This window comes from Spermophilus citellus, assembly GCF_964194105.1.
Source record: "Spermophilus citellus genome assembly, chromosome: 18".
NCBI lineage: Eukaryota > Metazoa > Chordata > Mammalia > Rodentia > Sciuridae > Spermophilus > Spermophilus citellus.
In genome coordinates, this window is record NC_138200.1 from 5,046,086 (window position 1) to 5,070,793 (window position 24,708).

General features: G+C 39.4%; 1 protein-coding gene across 1 annotated transcript; it reads right to left on the reverse strand.

Annotated features, from left to right (window-relative positions):
• Positions 1–17,816: 17,816 nt before the first annotated feature.
• LOC308637339 (vomeronasal type-1 receptor 4-like) lies at positions 17,817–18,761 on the reverse strand (the record flags this gene model as incomplete). Its single annotated transcript, XM_081273653.1, has 1 exon — positions 17,817–18,761. One exon carries the CDS (start codon positions 18,759–18,761, stop codon positions 17,817–17,819), a length of 945 nt encoding a protein of 314 aa, XP_081129779.1.
• Between the last annotated feature and the right edge of the window lie 5,947 nt (positions 18,762–24,708).

A 24,708-nucleotide genomic window follows, 5' to 3' on the forward strand; every position in this document is an offset into this window, starting at 1 on the left:
TTGAAAACATCAAGTCATGAGCCAAGGTGGAGGGAATCCATCACGACTTCAGCGCGAGCAGTAAGGCTGCAGCCCCAGGTGCACGGCTCTATTGGCCCCATCTCCTTCTCCTCTCCGCCTCTCCGCCTTGCTTCTCCCCAGCTGTCTCTCCTCCCAAGCTCAGTCTCTAAATCTAGATTTCAATTTCTTTCCCCCACCCCGCCCGCTCTCCCGCGTGTCCGGTACCCGGCCCCTGCGGCCCGAGGCGCCGCCTCCCCTCCCCCAACCCGCACCCCCTCTCCGGGGGTCCCAAAGGCCGCTGCCGCCGCCGCTGCTGCCACCGCCTCCCACAGAGCATCATAGAGCAGACTCTTCACCGCGCGAATGAGCTGCCGAATTAAATGAAACAGCTGATAAGATGAGAGACAATTTAAAATCCAAGTGATCCGAGAACACGCACTGAGCTCTGACCCGCTGAATTCAAACTCCCGGTCACCTGCTTCCCGCAGACAAACAGCTATGACTCGGCATTAATCCATCCGGCTGAAACAACTGGTCAGCCCTTCTCATCCTACGAAGGTAAATGCCTACCGAGCCTTCATAAGTAGTGGCCACAGGTTTGAAACGGGGCTTGGGAGAGACAGTAAGGACCCACCCGTTGCATTGGTAGCCCAGCAAAGGGAAACAACGTCATCAGACTGCTGTGGAGGAGATAACTTCGTTGAAACCGACAGCTACAGGTGTGTGATCCCACAGCCTTCCCTCTCCACACATCGGGAAAACCTTAAGGGCCACTCCCAGCTCTCCCGTAAGGGCCCCTCCCAGCTCTCCCACGAGTGCTACAGCCAGCCCGAGGGAATCAGAGGTGGTGCGGGTCCCCGCGGCGCGGATCTACCGCTCCCACCAGGGCTGACTGCTGAGGTCTCTTGCACCACCTACGGGGAAGTGGATACCAGAGGGCAAGTAAAATCCGCTGAGGATTCTCAGCCCCAAGCTCTACAAACTTAGGGTCTGAGGGAATGGCAAACTGGAAGAGTGTGCCCAGTCGTTCATGAAAACAGGGCTCCCGGGAGCAGCAGACCTGGCTTGTAGCCAGTATTGTGGTGAGACGGGCCTGGCTAGAGAAAAAGTGGGAAGTGACTAGACACAAGAGGAGGCCCTAGACACTCAGGATTGGAGACTCGCCCAGTCTGGGAGGAGCTGCTGCACAGTGATTGGTTCCCGCGTATTGACAGGAGAAACTTGGCCTGGTGGACAAAGTGCCACCTACTGGAAGAGAAGTTAATCAAACTCGAAGACGGCATTTATTAGGTTTTTTTCTTCTTTTTTTTTCTTTCCTTTTCTCCTTTTTTTTTTCTTTTTCTTTTTTTTTTTTTTTGATTTGGGTTTTTCTTTCAGTTTCATTTTTTTCTTTCTTGTTGTTTAATTAATTTTTTTTTACAAAATATTTTTTTAAAATTTTTTTTGCTACTAATTTTAATTTAAATTTTTTTAATTATTTTTTTAATTATTATTATTATTTTTTTTAAATTTTTTTTTCTTTTTTAGTTCCTATTTTTTTCTTCTTTAGTCTTTTCATTTCTCTTATCCCCCCTTTCCTTGAATTCTACCTGCCTACTCTCATTCTCTTTAGTGACTTCACCCCTTCCCTTCAAATACCTTTCCTCCCAAACATCAAATTAATTTATAGGAGTAAACAGTAACCCAGCAGTCAAACAGAACAAGAAGTATCATGAGCAGCTTCAAAAAAAAAGGAAGAAAAGGACTACAAACAATGCAGGACAGCCTAAATATTCAGGAGGACGTGGAGTCATCAGAAAAATGGTCATATAAAGAACTCAAGGAACACCTTAGACAGATGGAATGGAACCTTAAGGAGGATACAAGACAGCAAATTCAAGCAGCGAAAGAACACATTCAGAATGAATTTCATAAACAGATAAAAGAAGAAGTTAAGCATCTCTATCAGGAGATAGAGATTATAAAAAATAATCAAACAATAATTCTAGAAATGAAGGAAACGATAAACCAAATTAAAAACTCAATTGAGAGTATCACTAACAGAGTGGAGCAAGTAGAAACCAGAACGTCAGATAATGAAGACAAAATATACCATCTTGAAAAGAGTCTAGCCAACTCAGAAAGGCTGGTAAAAAATCACGAGACAAACATCCAAGAGTTATGGGATAACATGAAGAAACCAAACTTACGAGTCATCGGGATAGAAGAACGTACAGAGATTCAAACCAAGGGAATGAGTAACCTGCTGGATGAAATAATTACAGAAAACTTCCCAGAAATAAAAAAGGAAACAGATATACAAATTGAAGATGCATACAGGACACCGAGCACACAAAATCACAGTAGACCAACGCCAAGACACATTGTTATGAAGATATCCAATATACAGAACAAAGAGAAAATATTAAAAGCTACAAGAGAAAGGAGACAGATTACATTTAGGGGTAAACCAATACGGTTAACAATGGATTTTTCATCACAGACACTGAAAGCAAGAAGGTCATGGAACAATGTATTTCAAACACTGAAAGACAATGGATGCCAACCAAGAATCCTGTATCCAGCAAAATTAAGCTTCAGGTATGACAACGAAATAAAAATCTTTCATGATAAACAAAAGTTAAAAGAATTTGCAGCCAGAAAACCAGCATTGCAAAGCATTTTGAGCAAAACACTACATGAAGAAGAAATGAAAAACAATAACCAAAACCATCAGTGGGAAGTGCCTCGGTAAAGACAGAGGGCGAGGGGAAAGACAACCATGGTGAAACAAACTAAATTTTTTTTTTAAAAAAAAAGGATAAACAATCAATCATGGATGGAAGTTCAAACCATATATCAATAGTAACTCTGAATGTTAATGGCTTAAACTCTCCAATAAAGCGACATAGGCTGGTATCATGGATTAAAAAAACAAATCCAACAATATGCTGCCTCCAGGAGACACATCTGATTGGAAAAGACATACACAGGCTAAAGGTGAAAGGATGGGAAAAAATATACCACGCACACGGTCCTCGCAAGCAAGCAGGGGTGGCCATCCTCATATCGAATAAAATCGACTTCAAGACTAAGTTAATCAAAAGGGATAAAGAAGGTCATTATATACTGTTAAAAGGAACCATTCACCAACAAGACATAACAATTATCAATATTTACGCACCAAATAATGGTGCTGCGACATTCATAAAAAAAATTCTTCTCAAATTCAAGAATCAAATAGACCACAACACAATAATTATGGGAGACTTCAACACACCACTCTCACCATTGGACAGATCCTCCAAACAAAAGTTGAATAAAGAAACTATAGATCTCAATACCACAATCAATAACCTAGACTTAACTGACTTATATAGAATATATCAACCATCATCAAATGGCTATACTTTTTTCTCAGCAGCACATGGATCCTTCTCAAAAATAGACCATATATTATGCCATAGGGCAACCCTCAGTAAATATAAAGGGGTGGAGATAATACCATGCATTTTATCTGATCATAATGGAATGAAACTGGAAATCAATGATAAAAGAAGGAAGGAAAAATCCTACATCACATGGAAAATGAACAATATATTACTGAATGATCAATGGGTTACAGAAGACATAAAGGAGAAAATCAAAAAATTCTTAGAGATAAACGAAAATACAGACACAACATATCGGAATCTATGGGACACAATGAAAGCAGTTTTAAGAGGAAAATTCATCGCCTGGTGGTCATTCCTCAAAAAAAGAAGAAACCAACAAATAAATGAGCTCACACTCCAACTCAAAGCCCTAGAAAAGGAAGAGCAAAACAACAGCAAATGTAGCAGAAGGCAAGAAATAATTAAAATCAGAGCAGAAATCAATGAAATTGAAACAAAAGAAACTATTGAAAAAATTAACAAAACTAAAAGTTGGTTCTTCGAAAAAATAAATAAGATCGACAGACCTTTAGCCATGCTAACGAAGAGAAGAAGAGAGAGAACTCAAATTACTAACATACGGGATGAAAAAGGCAATATCACAACAGATGCTACAGAAATACAGAAGACAATTAGAAATTATTTTGAAAACCTATATTCCAATAAAATAGAGGATAGTGAAGACATCAATAAATTTCTTAAGTCATATGATTTGCCCAGACTGAGTCAGGAGGATACACACAATCTGAACAGACCAATATCAATGGATGAAATTGAAGAAACCATCAAAAGACTACCAACCAAGAAAAGTCCAGGACCGGATGGGTATACAGCGGAGTTTTACAAAACCTTTAAAGAAGAATTAATACCAATACTTTTCAAGTTATTTCAGGAAATAGAAAAAGAGGGAGCTTTTCCAAATTCATTCTATGAGGCCAACATCACCCTGATTCCGAAACCAGACAAAGACACCTCAAAGAAAGAAAACTACAGACCAATATCTCTAATGAACCTAGATGCAAAAATCCTCAATAAAATTCTGGCGAATCGAATACAAAAACACATCAAAAAAATAGTGCACCATGATCAAGTAGGATTCATCCCTGGGATGCAAGGATGGTTCAACATACGGAAATCAATAAATGTTATTCACCACATCAATAGATTTAAAGATAAGAACCATATGATCATCTCGATAGACACAGAGAAAGCATTCAACAAAGTACAGCATCCCTTTATGTTCAAAACATTAGAAAAACTAGGGATAACAGGAACTTACCTTGACATTGTAAAAGCTATCTATGCTAAGCCTCAGGCTAGCATTATTCTGAATGGACAAAAGTTGAAGGCATTCCCTCTAAAATCCGGAACAAGACAGGGATGCCCTTTATCTCCACTTCTATTCAATATAGTTCTCGAAACACAGGCCAGAGCAATTAGACAGACGAAAGAAATTAAAGGCATAAAAATTGGAAAAGAAGAACTTAAATTATCACTATTTGCAGATGACATGATTCTATACCTAGAAGACCCAAAAGGGTCTACAAAGAAACTACTAGAACTAATAAATGAATTCAGCAAAGTGGCAGGATATAAAATCAACACGCATAAATCAAAGGCATTTCTGTATATCAGCGACAAAACTTCTGAAATGGAAATGAGGAAAAACACTCCATTCACAATATCCTCAAAAAAAAATAAAATACTTGGGAATCAACCTAACAAAAGAGGTGAAAGATTTATACAACGAAAACTACAGAACCCTAAAGAGAGAAGTAGAAGAAGATCTTAGAAGATGGAAAAATATACCCTGTTCATGGATAGGCAGAACTAACATCATCAAAATGGCGATATTACCAAAAGTTCTCTATAGATTTAATGCAATGCCAATCAAAATCCCAAAGGCATTTCTTGTAGAAATAGATAAAGCAATCATGAAATTCATATGGAAAAATAAAAGACCCAGAATAGCAAAAGCAATTCTAAGCAGAAAGTGTGAATCAGGCGGTATAGCGATACCAGATTTCAAACTATATTACAGAGCAATAGTGACAAAAACAGCATGGTACTGGTACCAAAACAGGCGGGTGGACCAATGGTATAAAATAGAGGACACAGAGACTAATCCACCAAGCTACAACTATCTTATATTTGATAAAGGGGCTATAAGCATGCAATGGAGGAAGGATAGCATCTTTAACAAATGGTGTTGGGAAAACTGGAAATCCATATGCAACAAAATGAAACTGAATCCCTTTCTCTCGCCATGCACAAAAGTTAACTCAAAATGGATCAAGGAGCTTGATATCAAATCAGAAACTCTGCGTCTGATAGAAGAAAAAGTTGGCTCCGACCTACAGATTGTGGGGTCGGGCTCCAAATTCCTTAATATGACACCCATAGCACAAGAGTTAACAACTAGAATCAACAAATGGGACTTAATTAAACTTAAAAGTTTTTTCTCAGCAAAAGAAACAATAAGAGAGGTAAATAGGGAGCCTACATCCTGGGAACAAATTTTTACTCCTCACACCTCAGATAGAGCCCTAATATCCAGAGTATACAAAGAACTCAAAAAATTAGACAATAAGATAACAAATAACCCAATCAACAAATGGGCCAAGGACCTGAACAGACACTTCTCAGAGGAGGATATACAATCAATCAACAAGTACATGAAAAAATGCTCTCCATCTCTAGCAGTCAGAGAAATGCAAATCAAAACCACACTAAGATACCATCTCACCCCAGTAAGATTGGCAGCCACTATGAAGTCAAACAACAACAAGTGCTGGCGAGGATGTGGAGAAAAGGGTTCACTTGTACATTGCTGGTGGGACTGCAAATTGGTGCGGCCAATTTGGAAAGCAGTTTGCAGATTCCTGGGAAAGCTGGGAATGGAACCACCATTTGACCCAGCTATTGCCCTTCTCGGACTATTCCCTGAAGACCTTAAAAAAGCATGCTACAGGGATACTGCCACATCGATGTTCATAGCAGCACAATTCACAATAGCTAGACTGTGGAACCAACCCAGATGCCCTTCAATAGATGAATGGATAAAAAAAATGTGGCATCTATACACAATGGAGTACTATGCAGCAATAAAAAATGACAAAATCATAGAATTTTCAGGGAAATGGATGGCACTAGAGCAGATTATGCTTAGTGAAGCTAGCCAATCCCTAAAAAACAAATACCAAATGTCTTCTTTGATATAATGAGAGCAACTATGAACAGAGTAGGGAGGGAGAGCAGGAAGAAAAGATTAACTTTAAACAGAGACATGAGATGGGAGGGAAAGGGAGAGAAAAGGGAAATTGCATGGAAATGAAGGGAGACCCTCATTGCTATACAAAATTACATATAAGAGGTTGTGAGGGGAATGGGAAAATAAACAAGGAGAGAAATGAACTACAGTAGATGGGGTAGAGAGAGAAGTTGGGAGGGGAGGGGAGGGGGGATAGTAGGGGATAGGAAAGGTAGCAGAATACAACAATTACTAATAGGGCATTATGTAAAATTGTGGATGTGTAACGGATGTGATTCTGCAATCTGCATTTGGGGTAAAATTGGGGGTTCATAACCCACTTCAATCTAATGTATGAAATATGATATGTCAAGAGCTTTGTAATGTTGTGAACAACCAATAAAAAATTAAAAAAAAAAACTCCCTAGTGTTTTCTCACGTCTTGAACCTCATTCATGAAGCTGATGTGGGTCGCGGGCTAAAAAGATGTCAATCAACATGCCGACTGCAAGACATCACAAAACAAGACTCTGCCCTTGAATCCTTATCCCTGCCTTTGATGTATCCCCTTAGATAAACCAACAGAGCCTTCTTTTCCTTATCTAGTTCCAGAACCCATGGACTATATCCATCAGGGGCTTTGCCTATTGGGAATATATTTCTGAGTATTTTTATTTTGCCACTCATTAATTATTTGAGACTTTATATTTTAAGAATTTTAGAATCCTCTGGGCAGGAAGAAGATCCACCAATGACACACTGGCCATCAACCCCTGATAGAACAGTGTGATGAGATCAAACATCACGATATGTATCATAGAGTATATGCAAAATGTATACGTATTATATGTTTGTTATTCTTTAGTGACTTGTGTTTGTGTTTTCATCTGGGCATCTGACTCTGTATATTTCAACCTGTGCAGACAGTTTTCCCACAACCTTTCCCTAGCTCACTTTTCTGGTAATTTGTACTTGTTCTCTTTAATTAAAGGAACATGCAGAAATCTTGAGTGCACAGTTCAGTGGAATTCCTCAAATGCAACACACTTCAGTGTACAACACACGGATCAAAAAGCAGAATGTTGTCGGCTTCCCAGAAGACCCTTGTGCCTCTGCTAAGTCAACAGCCCCCACGCAGACGTCTCCTGGTTTATTTGTAGGAGTGACATTGTTGAGCTACAGCTTTTGGTCTGTTCTAACATATGTGAGTTGAAGTGACTTTTACCTGTTTTATACTATAACACATGGATTCAGACAGTAAATTATTTCATATTTTTTATTACATCTGATTTTTGTATATTGTTGGCACTCATTGGAATTGCAGTATGGGCTTCCATAGTGTAACCCTCAATCAATTGAGTCATTTTGCTAGTCCTGGACATATCTGAGTGGCCTTTCCTCTTGTTATTAAGAGTGCCATGAAAATTCTGGAATTCGTGTTTTTTGATAAAAATAAAAATTGTTTGGGGGTTCTATTTATAGAGTGGGATTGTTGGTATGTAGTATGAACCTTCTTAATAGAATCTATGACTTTTCAAAATGTCTGTACCAATTACAGAATGCACTGCCATTGCACGAGATTCCTAGTTTATCTGCATCCTCCTCAGAACTCTGTAGTTCCTGCCTTTTCTACTTTGCTTCTGTTGGTGTGATGATACCAGGAATGGTCTTAACCAAGACACTAGAGTATTACCCTTATCACCCATTGAATAATGTCTATTCTCATAGGGTTAATTTTTTTTTTTTTGGATTGTGCTCCACAGCCACATCAATGTTTATAGCAGCACAATTCACAATAGCTAAAGTGTAGAACCAACCTAGGTGCCCTTTAGTAGATGAATGGATTAAAACAATGTGGCATATATATACAATGGAATATTACTCAGCAATAAAATAGAATAAAATCATGGCATTTGCATGTAAATGGATGGAGTTGGAGAAGACAATGCTAAGTAAAGTTAGCCAATCCCCCCAAAAAACAAATGCTGAATGTTTTCTCTGATATAAGGTGACTGACTCATAGTGGGCTAGGGAGAGGGAGCATGGGAGGAATAGACGAACTTTAGATAGGACAGAGGGGTATAAGAGAAGTGGAGGGCAAAGGGGGTTATCAATCATGATGGACTATGACGGACATCATTATCCAAAGTACATGTATGAAGACATGAATTGGTCTGAACATACTTTATATATAAACAGATATATGAAAAATTGTTTTCTATATGTGTAATAAGAATTGTGATGTATTCTGCTGTCATATATTTTAAAAATAAAAGCAATTTTAAAAAGGAAAAAAAGTTATTCACAGATAAATTTACAGGAGACGTAAATTTACAGGAGACGTCTGCTTGGGGGCTGATGACTTAGGAGAGGCCCAAGGGTCTTCTGGGAAGCTGACAACATTCTGTTCTTTTATCTGTGTGCTGTACACTGAAGTGTGTTGCATTTAGGAATTCCACTGAACTGTGCACTCAATATTTCTGCAATAAAATACTTCACACAAACGTTGAAATTAGAAATAAAAAAAGGGCAAAAACCAAATCACTTAAATAATGCATGCATGAATGTTTAATGAGTAACAGAATAAATCAGAAATCAAAATGGAATGCAAAGGACATAAATCTTTAATTCAAAGACATAGATTGGGCCTGGGTCTGTAGCTCAGTGGCAGAGCACTTGCCTCATATGTGTGGGACACTAGGTTCAATCCATAACACTACATAAAAAAATAAGCAAATAAAATAAAGGCATTCTGTCCATCTACAATTACAAAAATAACAAAAAAGGCATAGATTGTCGGTTTGGATTTTAAAAACTCCAAACCCTATGTTGTTTCCAAAAGACTAATCTTAGAATCACATCATCCACAGAGTGATGTTGAATGGATGAGAAAGTTACACCAAGCAATCAGGGAAAGCTCTGATTATGTCAAACAAAATATATTCCAAGCCAAAATTAATAGGAAGAGATAAAATGTGACTTGCTTCTGCTTACGGGAATAATCCAACCACAAGTTATAATGATTGTAAGTACTTACACCCAAACAATGGTACCTCTACAGATAAAAAAGGGAATTAGGAATTAGGAACCAAATAAACCACAATACAACTATATGTGATGATTTCAACGCACAATCTCACGACTAGATATATCATCAAAGTGTAAACTAAGTAAAGATTTTTCACAACTGTAAAACACTCTTAATCAAAAGAACCTATCAGAGATCTAGATAATACTTCTTTCCTTCAAAAATAAATGTACAGTCTTTTTAGTGTTGAATGGAACATACTCTAAAATAGATCATATTTTAGAACACACAGCAAGTCTTAATGACTGCAAAAAAAATACAAAAGTTCCTGGCATCCTGTCAAATTATAATGGAATGATTTCAGAAAGCAATATCGAGACCAAAAACAGAAATCAATAGGAGACCAGGAGATTATATAATGTGCTTTTAAATGAGGAAATAAAAAAAGAAACTTGGTACAAAGTGAAAACATTCTTGAAACAAATGAGAATAGAGATACAATATATCAAAATCTCTTGGTAAGTCAGTATGAAGGCATTTCTAAGAGAAATGCTTATAGCAGTGAGTTTCTACAATAAAAAAATAAAATATAATCAAATAATCAATCGAATGTTGAACCTTAAGGCCCTACAAAATAATAACAAATACCCAAATCAGTAGAAGACAAGAAATAGTCAAAACCAGAGCCAAAATTAACGAAGTTCAGAATAAAAAAAAGGAGCATAATGAATTACTGTGATAGTGTTTCTTTGGGTAGGTAAATAATGCAATAAAATTTTTAGCCAAAGTAATAAAAAGAAAGAGAGAAAAAAATGTGAGTTCACAAAATTAGAGCTTAAAAAGGTATATCACCATACACATGACTGAAATCCTGGGGATCATTAAAATTATTTGAAAAATGTATACTCCAATAAGCTAGTATTTTTTCAGACACTGACAAATTTCTAAAGATATGACCTACCCAAATTGATCCACGGGTATATAGAAAACAAATGTACTAATGTCAACCAATCACACTGAAGCAGCATTAAAAGACTTCCACAACAAAAACCCCAGACCCCTTTGGATTCTTACCTGAGATCTACAACCTTTAAAGAAGAACTCATTCCAATCCTCCTGAAACCATTCTACTAAACAGAAAGTGAGAAAAACCTGCTCAGTTCATTCTATAAAGCCAGCATCAAGCTGTGCCACAACCAGACAAAAACATATCAAAGACAGAGAACTTCAGACCAATACTGTTGAAGAGTGTAGATGCAAACATTTCAAATACAATATTGGCAAACACATTCAAAGACCCATTAAGACAGCATGCCATGCTCAATTGGGTTTCACTGCAAGAAGGCAAGTTTGGTTCAAACTACAAAATCAATAAATGTGACCCATCACATAAATAGACTTGAACATAAGAACCACATGATCATCTCAATAGATCTGGAAAAGTCATTTGACTATAGCCAGCAACCACTCATTACTAAAACACAGTAAGTAGGGAGAGGGAAAAGGAACTAATGTGGACATTTTAAAGGCTATATATGATGAACAAAGGGAAACATTACACTGAGTGGAGGAAAGCTGAGGTCATTTCTTATAAAAAGAGAAATGAGTCCAGGATGTCCACTTTTAGGACAGCTATTCAATATGGTACTTATGAAAAAAATTAAACAGATAAAAATAGGAAAATAATGAAATTACTTGTTTGCACATTATGTAATCCTATGTTGAGAAGGTACACAGAAAATAACGCCAAAAGATTTATAGAGCTTATAAATTCAGTAAAGTAGCAGGATATAAAATCCACACATAAATCAGTCACTTTTCTCTATGCAAACAATGAATCTACTGAAAATGAAATTAGGAAAGTGATCCCATTCACAATAACACCAAAATTAGAATACCTAGGGATAAATCTAACCAAGGATGTGTAATACCTCTAAAATTAAAACTAGAAAACAATTGAGAAAAAGGTGAAGTAGAATGTAGAAGATGGAAAGACCGTGCATGTTTTGGATAAAAAGAAGTAATATTATAGAATGAAACATATAATCAAAACCATTTTAAAAATTTAATGGATATCCATCAAAATATCAATGACAATCTTAACAAATGACATAGTGACATAAAACATTTCTCATAAGGAATGAAATAGAAATCCACATACAGAAAACCACAAATGACCACAATAGACAAGGCCAAAACATATATTCCAAGACACATCATAATCAACAATGAAAATTAAAACAATATTAAAATTAAACATTAACATTAAAATATTAAATTAAACACCAGTATCAAGAAACACTAAAATAATATATTTCAAGCTCAAAAAATTTTTTACAGCAAACTTGTTATATCCCCCCCTCCTCAAAAAATGTGTTCAAAGTCAGTGTGGAAATAAAAACTTTTCATGACAAAGCTAAACTGAAAGAAATTATGACCACCAAGGTAGAACTATGAAGAATATGCAAGATATACTGCCCACAGAGCTATCCAGCCCACAGAGATATCCAGAACAAACCCAGAGGTCCCAAGTGGATGAGGCCCACTATAAGAGTAACCAACTAAATGAAAATCAAAACCAAGTTAAATATGGCAAATAAATAAAAATATCAAGAAACTACAAACTTACATTCACACTAACTCTGAAAATAAGGTAAATTGTCTCTACTCCACAATTAAAAGACATAGATTAGCAGAAAATATCAAAAGGCAAGACCCAACTGGATGCTGTTTGCAAGAGACTGATCACATAGCAAAGATGCCCACAGGTTGAAGTTTGTAAAAGGACATTTACATATCACACAAATGGGATCTGAAAACAATCAGGAGGAGCTAGCTATTCTCAGATGAAACCAAAGGAGATTTAAAGCAAACATTAACCAGAGAAGGACAGTATATTCTAGTAAAAGGAACAATTCAAACAGAAGAAATAACAGTAGTAAATACACATGCTCCAAAAGTCAGGACAGATTAAATAAAATAATTCTTGACATTAAATTCCAGATAGACAGCAATAAAATAATACCTAGTGATGTTAACACGCTTTTGTCACCAATAGATAGGTCATCCAAAGATAAAATCAACAAAGATATTACCAACGTAAATAATACTACAAACCCAACGGACCTAATATACATTCAGAATACACCTCACCATGTCACCTCTTCCTCTCACACACATTCTTCCCCTAATATCATCCAGCATCTTTTGACATAACCCAGGAGACTCACAGGAACTGAGCTGCTGTTGGTGCCATACTCATGATCTTCCAAAACCATGAGACAAACTCTTCTCTCTTCAGGGAACTGAGCTTCTAGGGATTTGTCATAGACGTGGGAAACAGGCTTATGCATGTTGTCTCCTATCCCTGTGTGAGAGGCAGAGACTCTTCCCTCTGGAAGATTCCCAGTTCCACATCCGGCCTTCAGGCTCTCCTGACTTCAGTCTCCTGGGGTCATCTCTCCATCTGGTGTGGGCTACATTCTTCTGTATCTTTGAAGCCTGATGCTTTATGGCACAGGCACCCAAACCCCTTCTCTCCTTGAGGCTTATAGATGGACACACAGCACCCAGGAGGGTTCACAGGTCCACAAGCACAACCTGAGGATGAGGCAGGGAGCTCTCCAAGGCCTTGTGTCTGTGACCTGTTTGTTGTAGTGGGACAAGTCTACAGTTCCCTCTAACATGGGCTCATGGGCAAAGTGCACTTAAACACATGTTTAACCCAGAATGGGGGCAACCAGCATTCATGGTGGAGGCTGCATGGCCCTGTTCCCATGGGAGTTATTTACTTGGGATGGCTTTATATCTCCTCTAGATGTCTCTGGATGTAGATTGAGGATCTGGATACTTTGGGGCATATCTTCTTTGGAGCATGAATCTCAAACGTCTTACTATTCTTTGATTGCAGTCTTGTTTCTAACTCCAGTAACCAAACCTGGATTTCCCCCCCAAATTTGATACAGCCTGTGTCATTAAAGGCTCTTGATTATGGGAAACACCCAAGAGAGAACAGGATGTAGCAAAAACAGCACATGCCCCCACCCTGAAGCCATGAGCACACACAGGAAACTAATCAAAGATAAACAATGGCTAGGCCTATTTCTTCACTGTGTTCATGCTGGAAACTGTTTCCATGAGCGAACAGTTTAGTAGAACAGTGATTCAACAAATGCAGTCATTGGGAACAAGTTCATTTTATTTGCTTCAAGCAACATTTAATAAAGACTGATGTGACTAGGCATTCAGACAAGGAAGTTAATAGCTATAATCCCAGCTACTCAGGAGTCTGGAACAGGAGGATTGCAAGTTTGAAGCCAGCCAGAGCAACTTAGTGAGACCATGCTGCAAACACAATGTTTTATAAAGGAGGTGGGATGAAACTAAGTGATAGAAAACTTGCTTCCCATGCACAATGCCTCATGCTAAACTTCCAGCACAGCAAAAACAAACAGAAACAAATAAGAAAGCCAACACAAAAGTGACATTAAAGGATTCTGTGCACAAGGATGAGGTCAATCCACCCTACTCAGCTCCACTATTCCCAGGCCAATCCCACATACAACCAGCTGAAAAACCCTTGTGTCACCCTAGAAAGCTGTGTGAAGCAAGCAATTAAACAGTTAGCAATTGTGCATAAACATACAATCAACACACTTCTAATGAGCTTTGGGCAGGTTGTATTCCAGAACCTGGATAGAAAGAAATCCAGGTAATATAAAGAAAGGTCTCATACTCCCCCCCCAAAAAAAAAATCCAATGGAAATTAGCAGAGGAATAGTCACCAACCACACACAGGATTATACAAAGCAGGAAATGAGATGCAAAGGGCTTGTTGCAGAGCTCATGAAGCCCAAGGTGGTTTGGGGGCACAGCCAGCACCATGCTCAACCCTCCACACAGCAGGGATTCCCAGTGCCTTCCAGACATTTTATTTTCTTAAACAATGAAGAAGTTAAAAGATATCTACAGACACATTAGAAGTTACCAGCAGGATGTTAATATTTTCAGGAAACAGGATGAAAATGTTCCCACTTGGATGAGGCTATTACGATCCCTATAGTGTCTGGGAATGGGGTAGGTAACCAATAAAACATGCCCACTTATCTGGTAGGTAATGTGTGCCCGCACATATCACTGGACCAAATTGTTGTAATGCTAAAAGAACCACAGGGCCACATGGGGAGGGTGCCCTTTGCGATTCACCATGAAGATGGAGTCCTAGCAGTCAGGAAGTGGAGAGAAGCTGGGATGAAGGTGTGCATGTGCCCTTCAAGGAATATGTAAGGCACACAAGCTGCAAAAGGAGATATTTTTATAATTCTGGATGGTCACTTGACTGAACACAAAGGATTGAACACCAGTGCAGAGGAGGCATTATCCAGAGCATTGCAAAAAGCCTTGGATGTGCCAATAAGCACATCTCATTTCTGACAGATGATAGAGGCCAGTGCTTCAGGGGAAGCAGGTGTGGGTGCAGCTGTGTTGGGGAGACCAGTGATGGGAGTTAACAGATGAGGACCTTCCAAGACTCGTGGCATCTGCAGCACACTTTACCTGCCTCCTCCACACAGAGGAGGGTTCTAGGAAGACCAAGCTGCACCTCACACTTGTCCCCTCAGGTCTAGTTTTATTCTAGGGGTAACTAGCTCACCCACACATATGTATGTATGCCATGTACGTCTGTACCAGCTCAAGTTAATCTTCAAGGACACATAAGCAAAGCAAATCTTCAATTCTGTGAAAACAAAACTTCTTCAAAAATGCTTGATATGTAGAAATTCTTTGTGATCAGAGCTCTAACACTTACTGAGGATAAGTGCAGCATACAGAGAAGAATTGATAAAATACATGCCAAATATTTCATTTATAAGGTTGTATTAAAAAATGGAAAGCTACTTTGGAGAGTTACGTAGAAGTCTATTGTTTTCCATGCCAAAATGACTTTAGAGATATTTCTAATAATAATTTATTGCCTAGATTTAATTGTGAGTTAGAAGGATTACAACAACTATATTTCACATTTGCCTCCCTGGGGAGAGAAGAGCAGTGTATTTGTTTCATTTTTGGAAAGTGTGAAGAATTTGGAAGAAAACTCACTTGATCCATGAGTATCTGTTACTTCAGGAGAAATGTACTAATTATGTGGCACCCACAGCCAACACTGGCCACATCAATGAAAATGGTGCGCTGAGGTAGCAGTCTCTTTAGAAATGTAGTTCTTGATGTTTAACAAATCAGACCTCATCCTGCTGCTTCTGATCAGCAGAGATTCTAACTCTGTCGTAGCACAGTTTAAGAACATATGCCAATTGCTATTTACTATTTTTAAAGTTCCATAGAAATTAGTCCATTACGAAAAGAAGAATCCTCATATATAAAATTTTTCTCTCAATTAAATGTGAGAAATGTAAATTTTATAACAGAATTATTTATTCAGCTTTAGTACTAAAAAGATTTTGGGTTTTTTCATGTTCAAGTTAATAAAAGCATTTTCTTCTTCAAAAATATAAACATAAATGTAGGAGCATCTGATGGGTTGAGATTCATAGAAATATTTGGTGAAATCTGGCAATACATGCTAAAGACAAGTACATGTAATTCTATGATCAGACAAATGTGAGTGATTTATAGATACTTAAACATATGTTCCATATATACATGTGTGTGAAGACACACATGAAAGTATCATGAAAACATGTCGCACATCCCACATGTCAGTGCTGATCATGATGCTCCAATGTGTTGTACTGATCAGTTTCTGCTGCCTATCGAAAGGCCTACACAAACACCTTATAAAGAAAGGAAATTTACTGAACTAAATTTCTGGAGATTCAGGAGCCTGGTGCCAGCATCTGCTCAGTCCTGGTGAGGGCCTCACAGCAGATGGAATCACAAAGGTAGAATCCCGTACAGAAGAGACCACAGGGCAGAAGAGGGAGCAGGAGACAGTGGAGACAGCTGCATTGTTCTCATGGGAACTAATATAATCCATCATTAATCCCCTCCTAGTGACCCCCCCATGACCACCCACCTTGTATTGCACCCACTTCTCAAAGGTTTCACCACCCAGCACATCACACTGAGGCAAAAATTCGAACACATGGAACTAGGATTGGAAACATAAATCACATCCACAAGGGAGAAATGCTAGAATTGTTTGAAATCCTCTATTTTGATTCTATCATCAACAACATGGGAAAATACAGATTTGACGTATATGGCATTTTTGAAGTCAAATATGAAACAGATGATGTTGAATGATTTCATTTTTGTTAAGTGGAAATCGTTGAAACTGATCTCTCCAGTTAAAAGTCACATACTGATCACTCTTGGGAACACATACAGGAAAGAGGAGTCATACAGACTATGGCTTTCTTTACCATGTAGCAGCAGCTTGCACAGGTGCATTCAGTTTGTGAGATTTTATTAGAAATGCATGCCAACCCATACATATAAACATTCCAAAGGTACATAAAACTAATTCAATAATAAGTAGTGAAATAAAATTTATTAGTACCCAATGTTTTAAATGACCAAGGCGAACAGTAAATAAAGTGTAAATTCTAATTATCTAATGACAAAAAATATTGCATTGTGATAATGACAGCACAGAAATCAAAAAATTCAATATAAGTTGTTTAATAAGTAGATTTCTGCTTCCTATCATGTCCAAGATTACATGAAACATATGTCTCATTTCATTGCAAAAGACAAATATTTGATACTGTTCACTGATATTTCCTTCAAAAAACACAGCTGAGACATAAACATAATATGTAGATAAATAAAAAAGGAATGTCACTTGTTTTCTCAAGTTAATAAACCAGGATAGCAAGAAAACAAAGAAAGCAGATTTATGCTAAAGAATTTTGCTCTTGTTGCAACTGGTATATGGAGTCTGAAATTTCTATTGGTAACATCTACTTTCCCCCAAAATATTGTTGGATGTACAGAAAAGCCAAATATAAGTGCTATACATGTGCATATACTCAGGTACACATATGCACACACTATAATAAAAAAGCACATGTGTCTTGATTGTCACTCTTTGAGATATGACTGTGTCACTATTATTGTCACTATTGGGGAGTACAAATAAAGAAATATAAGAATTGTGTGAAGCCTACAATTTACACATTCCCCTGACATCGTGGGTTTTCCTATTCCTTATCCAAGGGAGACCAAGCCTGCATGCACTGCAGTTCCTGCTCATCAGCAGAAAGGGGCTGAGAGTTGGGAAACTCCCAGCAACTATTGCAGCCATCTTTACCAGCAGCCAGTGGGGATTATAAATAAAAATTACACAAATCTGAAAGATGCAGGAAAGTGTGTAAAAAGATGCAAAAGTACTCACCAGGAGGAGGATGGTTTTGGTGGCTCTGGACTCAGGGGAAGACCTGGGGGAGCTGGTCTTGTGAACATGCTGCATTCTCTGCTTGTGCCTGTGCAGAATGAGCACCATGGAGCTACTGGCCCAGAGCATGAGCCCCACACACAGTACATCAGGGAATGTTACCAATGCTGCATACAGTGATTGTAAGGTTTTGCTAGGATGAACACCAGAACAGTATTCAAAATCTTTCATGCTTGTGATATTATTGTTGCTCCTTTTTCCAGTCATTTGTGAAAAAGTCATAGTACCTACAAGCAGGTACAAAATCCAGCTCAGAAATATGGAGAAACCAATGTATTTGGGAGCTTTCACTTTAAGCTCTGAACAGCTGGAATTCTCAGGACTAATCTTCATGGCCTGGAAGACACTCAGGAGGCAAGTGCTGCCAATGGACACACCCCTGCCCACCCTGTGAATATAGAAAAGCAGCTGGCAACCAAAATCATTCAGGAAATCTTTCACTCCAAAAGCTGCCATTGTGTGGGGAATTCCTCTTGACAGGAGAGTTAACAAGTTGGCCACAATCAAGTGCTGAAGAATCAAGTCTGTGTGTCTTACTGTGCACCCAGTGAAGTAAAGGACCAGGTAATGGAGGAGAAGAGAGGAATTGCCCAGAGTTCCAACCACAGTCTGTGCCAGGAAGATGATACCTACAGCCACATCACTGGTTTCCATACTGCCAGTTCCCTGCTGTCCCAGCCAGAGGGTCCTGGAGAGAAACAGGAGGCCTGGGCTGCACGTGTCCTTCAACCGAGATCCAATACTGCAGACACTCCAGAGTTAACACTGTGAAAACTTACCTAAGGTTTTATTTTCACTAGCAGGTGTTAATGAGGTTCATGACTAGTTCAGGCAGGATGTGTATAAATCCTTCTGGTGAAGGCAGCACATGGTGATTCTTGAATCTTCATGACACGACAAAGGGGCTGAGATGACCAGGAGAACTTGTGCACACACATGTTAAGTCTCTGTCCAGATTCATACTCTGATCAGGTGCACAGAGGGGTCTTGAACCTGGATGAGTGTTTACAAAGAGCATAGCATGAACCATCAAGCTTCTGTAATGGTAATGAGAAGGTTCTTCTATCAATCCAGCTCACATTTACTTCCATTTGTCTATATTCCTATTGTCTTCAAACTAGTGCTATTTTTCAACTTTTAATTGTAAAATGTTTTCATTTTTTGTAAATAGTTATTCTATGTACAAGGTCAATTATGAAGGAACATTTAGATATTTAAATACCTGCAGGTGCACTGAGGGAACTCTAGCCCTGCAGGCACCTGTCCCATGGTCATCGACCTGCAGGAGGCAGGACTGGCTGCACATAAGGACAGCTACCCCATGACTCATGTAGTTGTATGTTAGGAACACAGCTCAGTGGCCCCTGTCATAGAAATTTTGCCTCAATCCCAGGCCATGTCCTAACTCTTGGAATACCAAGAAGTAACACGTGATTAAAGAGTATGTGTAGAAACAAAATATTCACTTTTTCAGAAGATACAAACATGAGCTAAGTAATACCTAAGAAAAAACATTTCAAATAAGTAAGATTAGTGAATGATGTTACAATGGAAGCCATCTATGAAAACTGGTATTTGTGGCCATTTAAAAGTCAAATACTAGAATTTCTGCATTCATATAAATGCATATATTTAACTTAATTTATTAGGTAGAAAAATTTAGGTACACATTTTACTGAACAGATGGTGAAGAGCTTTCCTGCACATTCATACCCTGCTACACAATCAGATTCCTATGCCACATGGTGCATTCACTACAATTACTACATATCTGACATGAAAAAAAAATATAAAGCTCTTGCAAGTAATACTAGAAACCTGTAATAATTGTGTCCACTATTTCCATACATGTTACTTTCCATAATATAGAGAAATGGCCTCACTATCATTGAATTCTTAGGCTTTCAGGATTGCTACAATTACTGTCCCCCTTGACTGTACCATGCTGAGAGTCAGTGAAAATGTTCTACCTGAGCAGTCACCATCAGCTCTCTCTCTGCACAGAACTAAGAAGATTCCTGTGAGCTCCTCCTACTCCACACACAGGAGAGAGATACTATGAGTCTGGACCTAGAAATCATGAAGATTTAGTGTAGACTTCCTGTGAGGGAAACTGAGCAGCTGGGTGACTTTAAAACAACCTCCTTGTATACATTGAAAATCACAGTTAATTTTTATTTGCACTAAACCACAGCAATCCCTGTCGGTAAGAATCACATATAGATAAATTAGGATTACTGATGGTTTGGCATTTAGGCTAAGACACATTTATCTTTGCTACCTAGAGCCATTCTTCATCAACTGTTATAATACTTGTGTGGCTCTGGCTTCTGGAGGGCTCAACTGAGCATCCCTTTTTGGCTGTGATCACTTACCCAGACTTGATGGGTCTCTTCTCACAGATGCTGCTCTCAGAGTCACCCTGAGTCACTCTCCAGGCTCTTCCTCTCTGCCAGGCTGGTGACCTCAGTGCAGAGGCCTCTCTGACCAACATGTGTGCTGCAGGGAGGCGGCCAGCTCCTGAGATATGAGTCTGGGGCTCTGTGACCTCACCCCCCCTGGGACCTGCAATTACCCCTGTGCCAGCAGCAGCAATGGCTGTGCAGGCTGGGGGAGCTGAGGGCACTGCTGGAAACTCTCTCCCCAGGTGTCACTTATGAAGAACAATTTTAAACTTTCCTCATAACATGTCTTCAGAGGATATTCTAGTGTTTGGAGAGACTTACTTATCCATGACCCTGGGAGACCAACAGGGTGTCGCTTGGAAAGGTTGGGAAATACTGTGGTCTGTCATATGAAGGGCTGGCAGTGAGCTTTGCATGTCTCATTGTATTTCTTCTTTACCTGGAAAGATTTCTACCCCAAATCTAGTTGCTTCCTGTTCTTCATTTCAATGAATGGCACCAGATTGAAGGTATGAGCAGAGAAATGAAAAGAGGGAAAACACATAGAAAGGATATTAACACAGATACAAGAAAAACAGAGAATGTGATGCTATTATCACCTTGGAAGCCACCAGATTTATCTGCAATAACATGGGAAAATCCAATGGACTCATTTACACATTGAATGTTAATTCATATCATTATTTTGTGAATAAATACGCCCTGCCATTATTGACCTCCAGTGCTGACTGGAGGGAGGAACAGAGCAATATCCCTCAAACAAACAGAATGTAATAAAATTCTCCTTCAACAATGACATCAGCAGAATCAGTTTGCCTTTTCTGAGCCAAGATTTCTGTAAATACCAGGTATTCCAGGGATACAAACATTAATTCAGTAGCCCCGTGGGGTGACCACAGCACAGGAGCCCTTTCATTACTGCACTCCCCCCAGCCCTGCAAGGACAGTGTATACACTGAGGCACCTTAACTAATGCTGTGAGACTGACCATCCAGGTGAAAACCTGTGGTGTGAACAGGTGGGTTTTGGGCAGTGACACTCAATGGGAGTGAGACTGAAGTGGTTAAAAGAGTAAGGACATGAGGAAAGGGTGGACAGGCAAACAAGATGGTAGAGCTCCTGTGATATGAAGGAGAGAGAGTGCAAAAGAGAGAAGGTAAATGCAAAAAAGGCAAAACTCATTACCTATCCAGAAAAAGCTCATGGACATGCCTAGGTGTGGGCACACATGGGTGGGGAGCCAAGGGACACAAGGACATAGGGTTAACCAGGTAAGAGAGACATGGGGTGCAAGGTCACACAGGAATGAAGATGCTTCTGGAGATGGGGACAGAATACAAAATAATGTTGCAGGTTGCTGGATGTAAAGCCTCTGAGGTGTTCATAGCTCCACGTGGTGGGAAGTTGTGAACACGGATGGGGGAACAGGGACTGCATTAATTAGTTGTCCAAAACAGGCCCAGAGTGTGACAAAAAAGTGAGTCTATGCAGAGAGAATGAGCCCTGGAGGAGACAAATTAGACAGAGAACAATGAAGAAGCAGGAGAAGGAGGTGGGGAAAGAGCTAAGGGGGCCATGAGGCTAAAAGTGGAAGGAAACACAAATGTAAAAATGTTCACTTCTAGATTTCAGGACTAATATGAATCCCCACAACCATGTCGTGTTCCTGAGTGACACCCGTGAAACAGGGAAAGTGTCTTGATTGAGGACCAGGCACACATGGAAGGAATAATATGAAGAGCTGTGCCCGAGGAGGAAGGTAGAGGATGATGGCCCTGGCTGCAGTCACTTTGGAGCCTGAATTGGGTGTTGAGAAGGCTGAGAGTTGACCTTGGACATTTGGTTGTGTGGGGCCCAGGGGCCCTGGGGAAAGACTGAGGTAATGGAGTTGAGGGTGGATACAAGAGAAGACAGAGCTCGGATGATGAGTCTTGTTGGGTTAATGGAAGGCAGAAGGGAAGTCCTCAGGCCACTAGGAGAGATATCACTGAGAAATGAACATTAAATATGTCACAACACAGCTGTGTGGGGATTGGGCATGGAATGGATTCATGGCTTCAGGGATGGGGGAGCTTCAGTGTGTGACTACAGCTCAGGGTGAGGAGCCAAGCCTCCCTGAACAGTAGGGGAACATGCGTTCAGACTCAGCCCTGCTTATGGAGGTGGGACTGACAACTGAATTTGTGTACATTTGTGGTGTACAACATGAGGAGCTGACATGGGTAGACACTGTGGAGTGATTACCACAAGCCAGTTAATTTACCTACCTACCATGAGATATACTTAACTTGTGTGGGGGACATTGAAGATATCTCAGCAAATAAAAGCACACAACCTTGTCTTGCTAACTGCAATTTCTATGTTGTACAGTAGATCTCAGAGTTCATTCATGTGGCAATAGAACTCTGCACTTCCAACCATCTCCCCATGTCTCTCACTACCCACCTCTTTACAATATTCATTCCACTCTGTTTCTGTGAAGTTTACTCTTTTAGAGGCCACATTGGTGAGATCAAACGGTATTCATTTTTTGTTGTTTGTTTGTTTGTTTTGGCAGTGTTGGATATTGTGCATCTGAGACAAGCACTTTACCAACTGAGCTATACCCTAGCCCTTCCAACAGTATTCTTATTTGTCATTTCCATGCTGCCCTCCAGGATGATTGGTCAGCACAGTGGCAGGATTTTCCTGGTAGAAGGCTCAGTACAACTCCCCTGAGTGTTGATGGACACACCACCTCACCTGCACACCTGCACACTCTGGTGGACACCACGTCTCACCTTTCTGCTGTGTTGCCTGTCGTGAACAGTGCTGCAGTGAACCTGGAGGTGCAGACGTTTTGTTGACTATGAATACTTTCCTTTAGATGGGATTGCTGCCCCACAGGTGAGTTTTACTCTCCATTTTCAGAGGCATCCTCCTGCACTTTTCCATGATGGGGGTGTCAGGTTTCCTGATCTCCCACATAATCTGCCCAAGGTTGACTTGCCCCATATTCCTGTCAATACTTGTTTTCTCTGGTCTTTTTTTGTATTACCCATCCAAACACTTGTGAGGTAATATCTCTTTGTATTTTATGTATTTTTACTGATTAGTCACTAAAAGCATAATTAACATACATTCTGGCCACTCTTTCTCTTTAATAACTATATGTACTCTATATATGGCCCAAGTTTTGAAAATTATAATTTTTACTGTACATATTAATGTAGATAACATAACCCCAAAACATATAGAAAAATGGTGACTAAAATAGAACGACTCACTTACCCATTGTCTCTCTTAAATACACATGCATTCTCCCACGTGAAGAACATTAGTCATGGAATTATGTGGTAAAACTCCTATTCAGAATACAGAACATCTAACATGTCAGTATATTATATCTGAGATTTCCTTAACTGCTCACCCTGTTTCCTCTCTGGTAGGTTTTTACCCACAGCCATGGGTACATGATTTTTATATGAATCCCATGTTCTGTGGAGTCACTTTCTTCCTTTAAGAGATTCCCAGCCCTGGCAGAGCTAGTCTTCCCAAGGTTAGGGGCCACCTTGACTATCCCCAACCTGCAAATAACAAGCACATCTAACAAATATAATGAGTCCAGTGATTAAAAGGTGTCATATAGACAAATAAAGACAAAAATTGAACTCAAGACCACACAGAAGAGTTTGAAAAACACTTGTGGTACTTCATCTGTTCCTCTTTCCCACATCTTGATCTGAACACTCTTCTTGCAGCTCTAGATGCCTAGGGCTTCCTAGGTGACCTGAGGACAGGGAAAAAGAAGCAACAGGGACAAAAGCCTCTCTCACAGAAAAAATTTTTGCAGTAGAGCTCAGATCTCTATTTTTGCAGGTGGTCACAAGAATGTTCCTCCTGGATCTGCCTCATCATGATGTCTGTGTTTGCCATCCATACCTACAACCTGTTTTCTCCCCCTTAGATTTTTCCAGGAACTGCCTTGTGCTTCTGAGATGAAGAACAATGTGCTATGTTTAACAAATCCATGTGTATAAAGTGGATTTAGTCTTTGCCAAGATTGGTGTTGAATTTGCTTTTCTGCAAAGGAATTTCTCATTCTTTCTTTCCTGGGTGGAGTTCACTGCTGCCTATGCCTCACTCTGCTCTTTCATGGAGTTTTGGAAGTGCTTTCCCTTCCTTGTAAAAATGAATGACTTTTCCACTTGATGTGG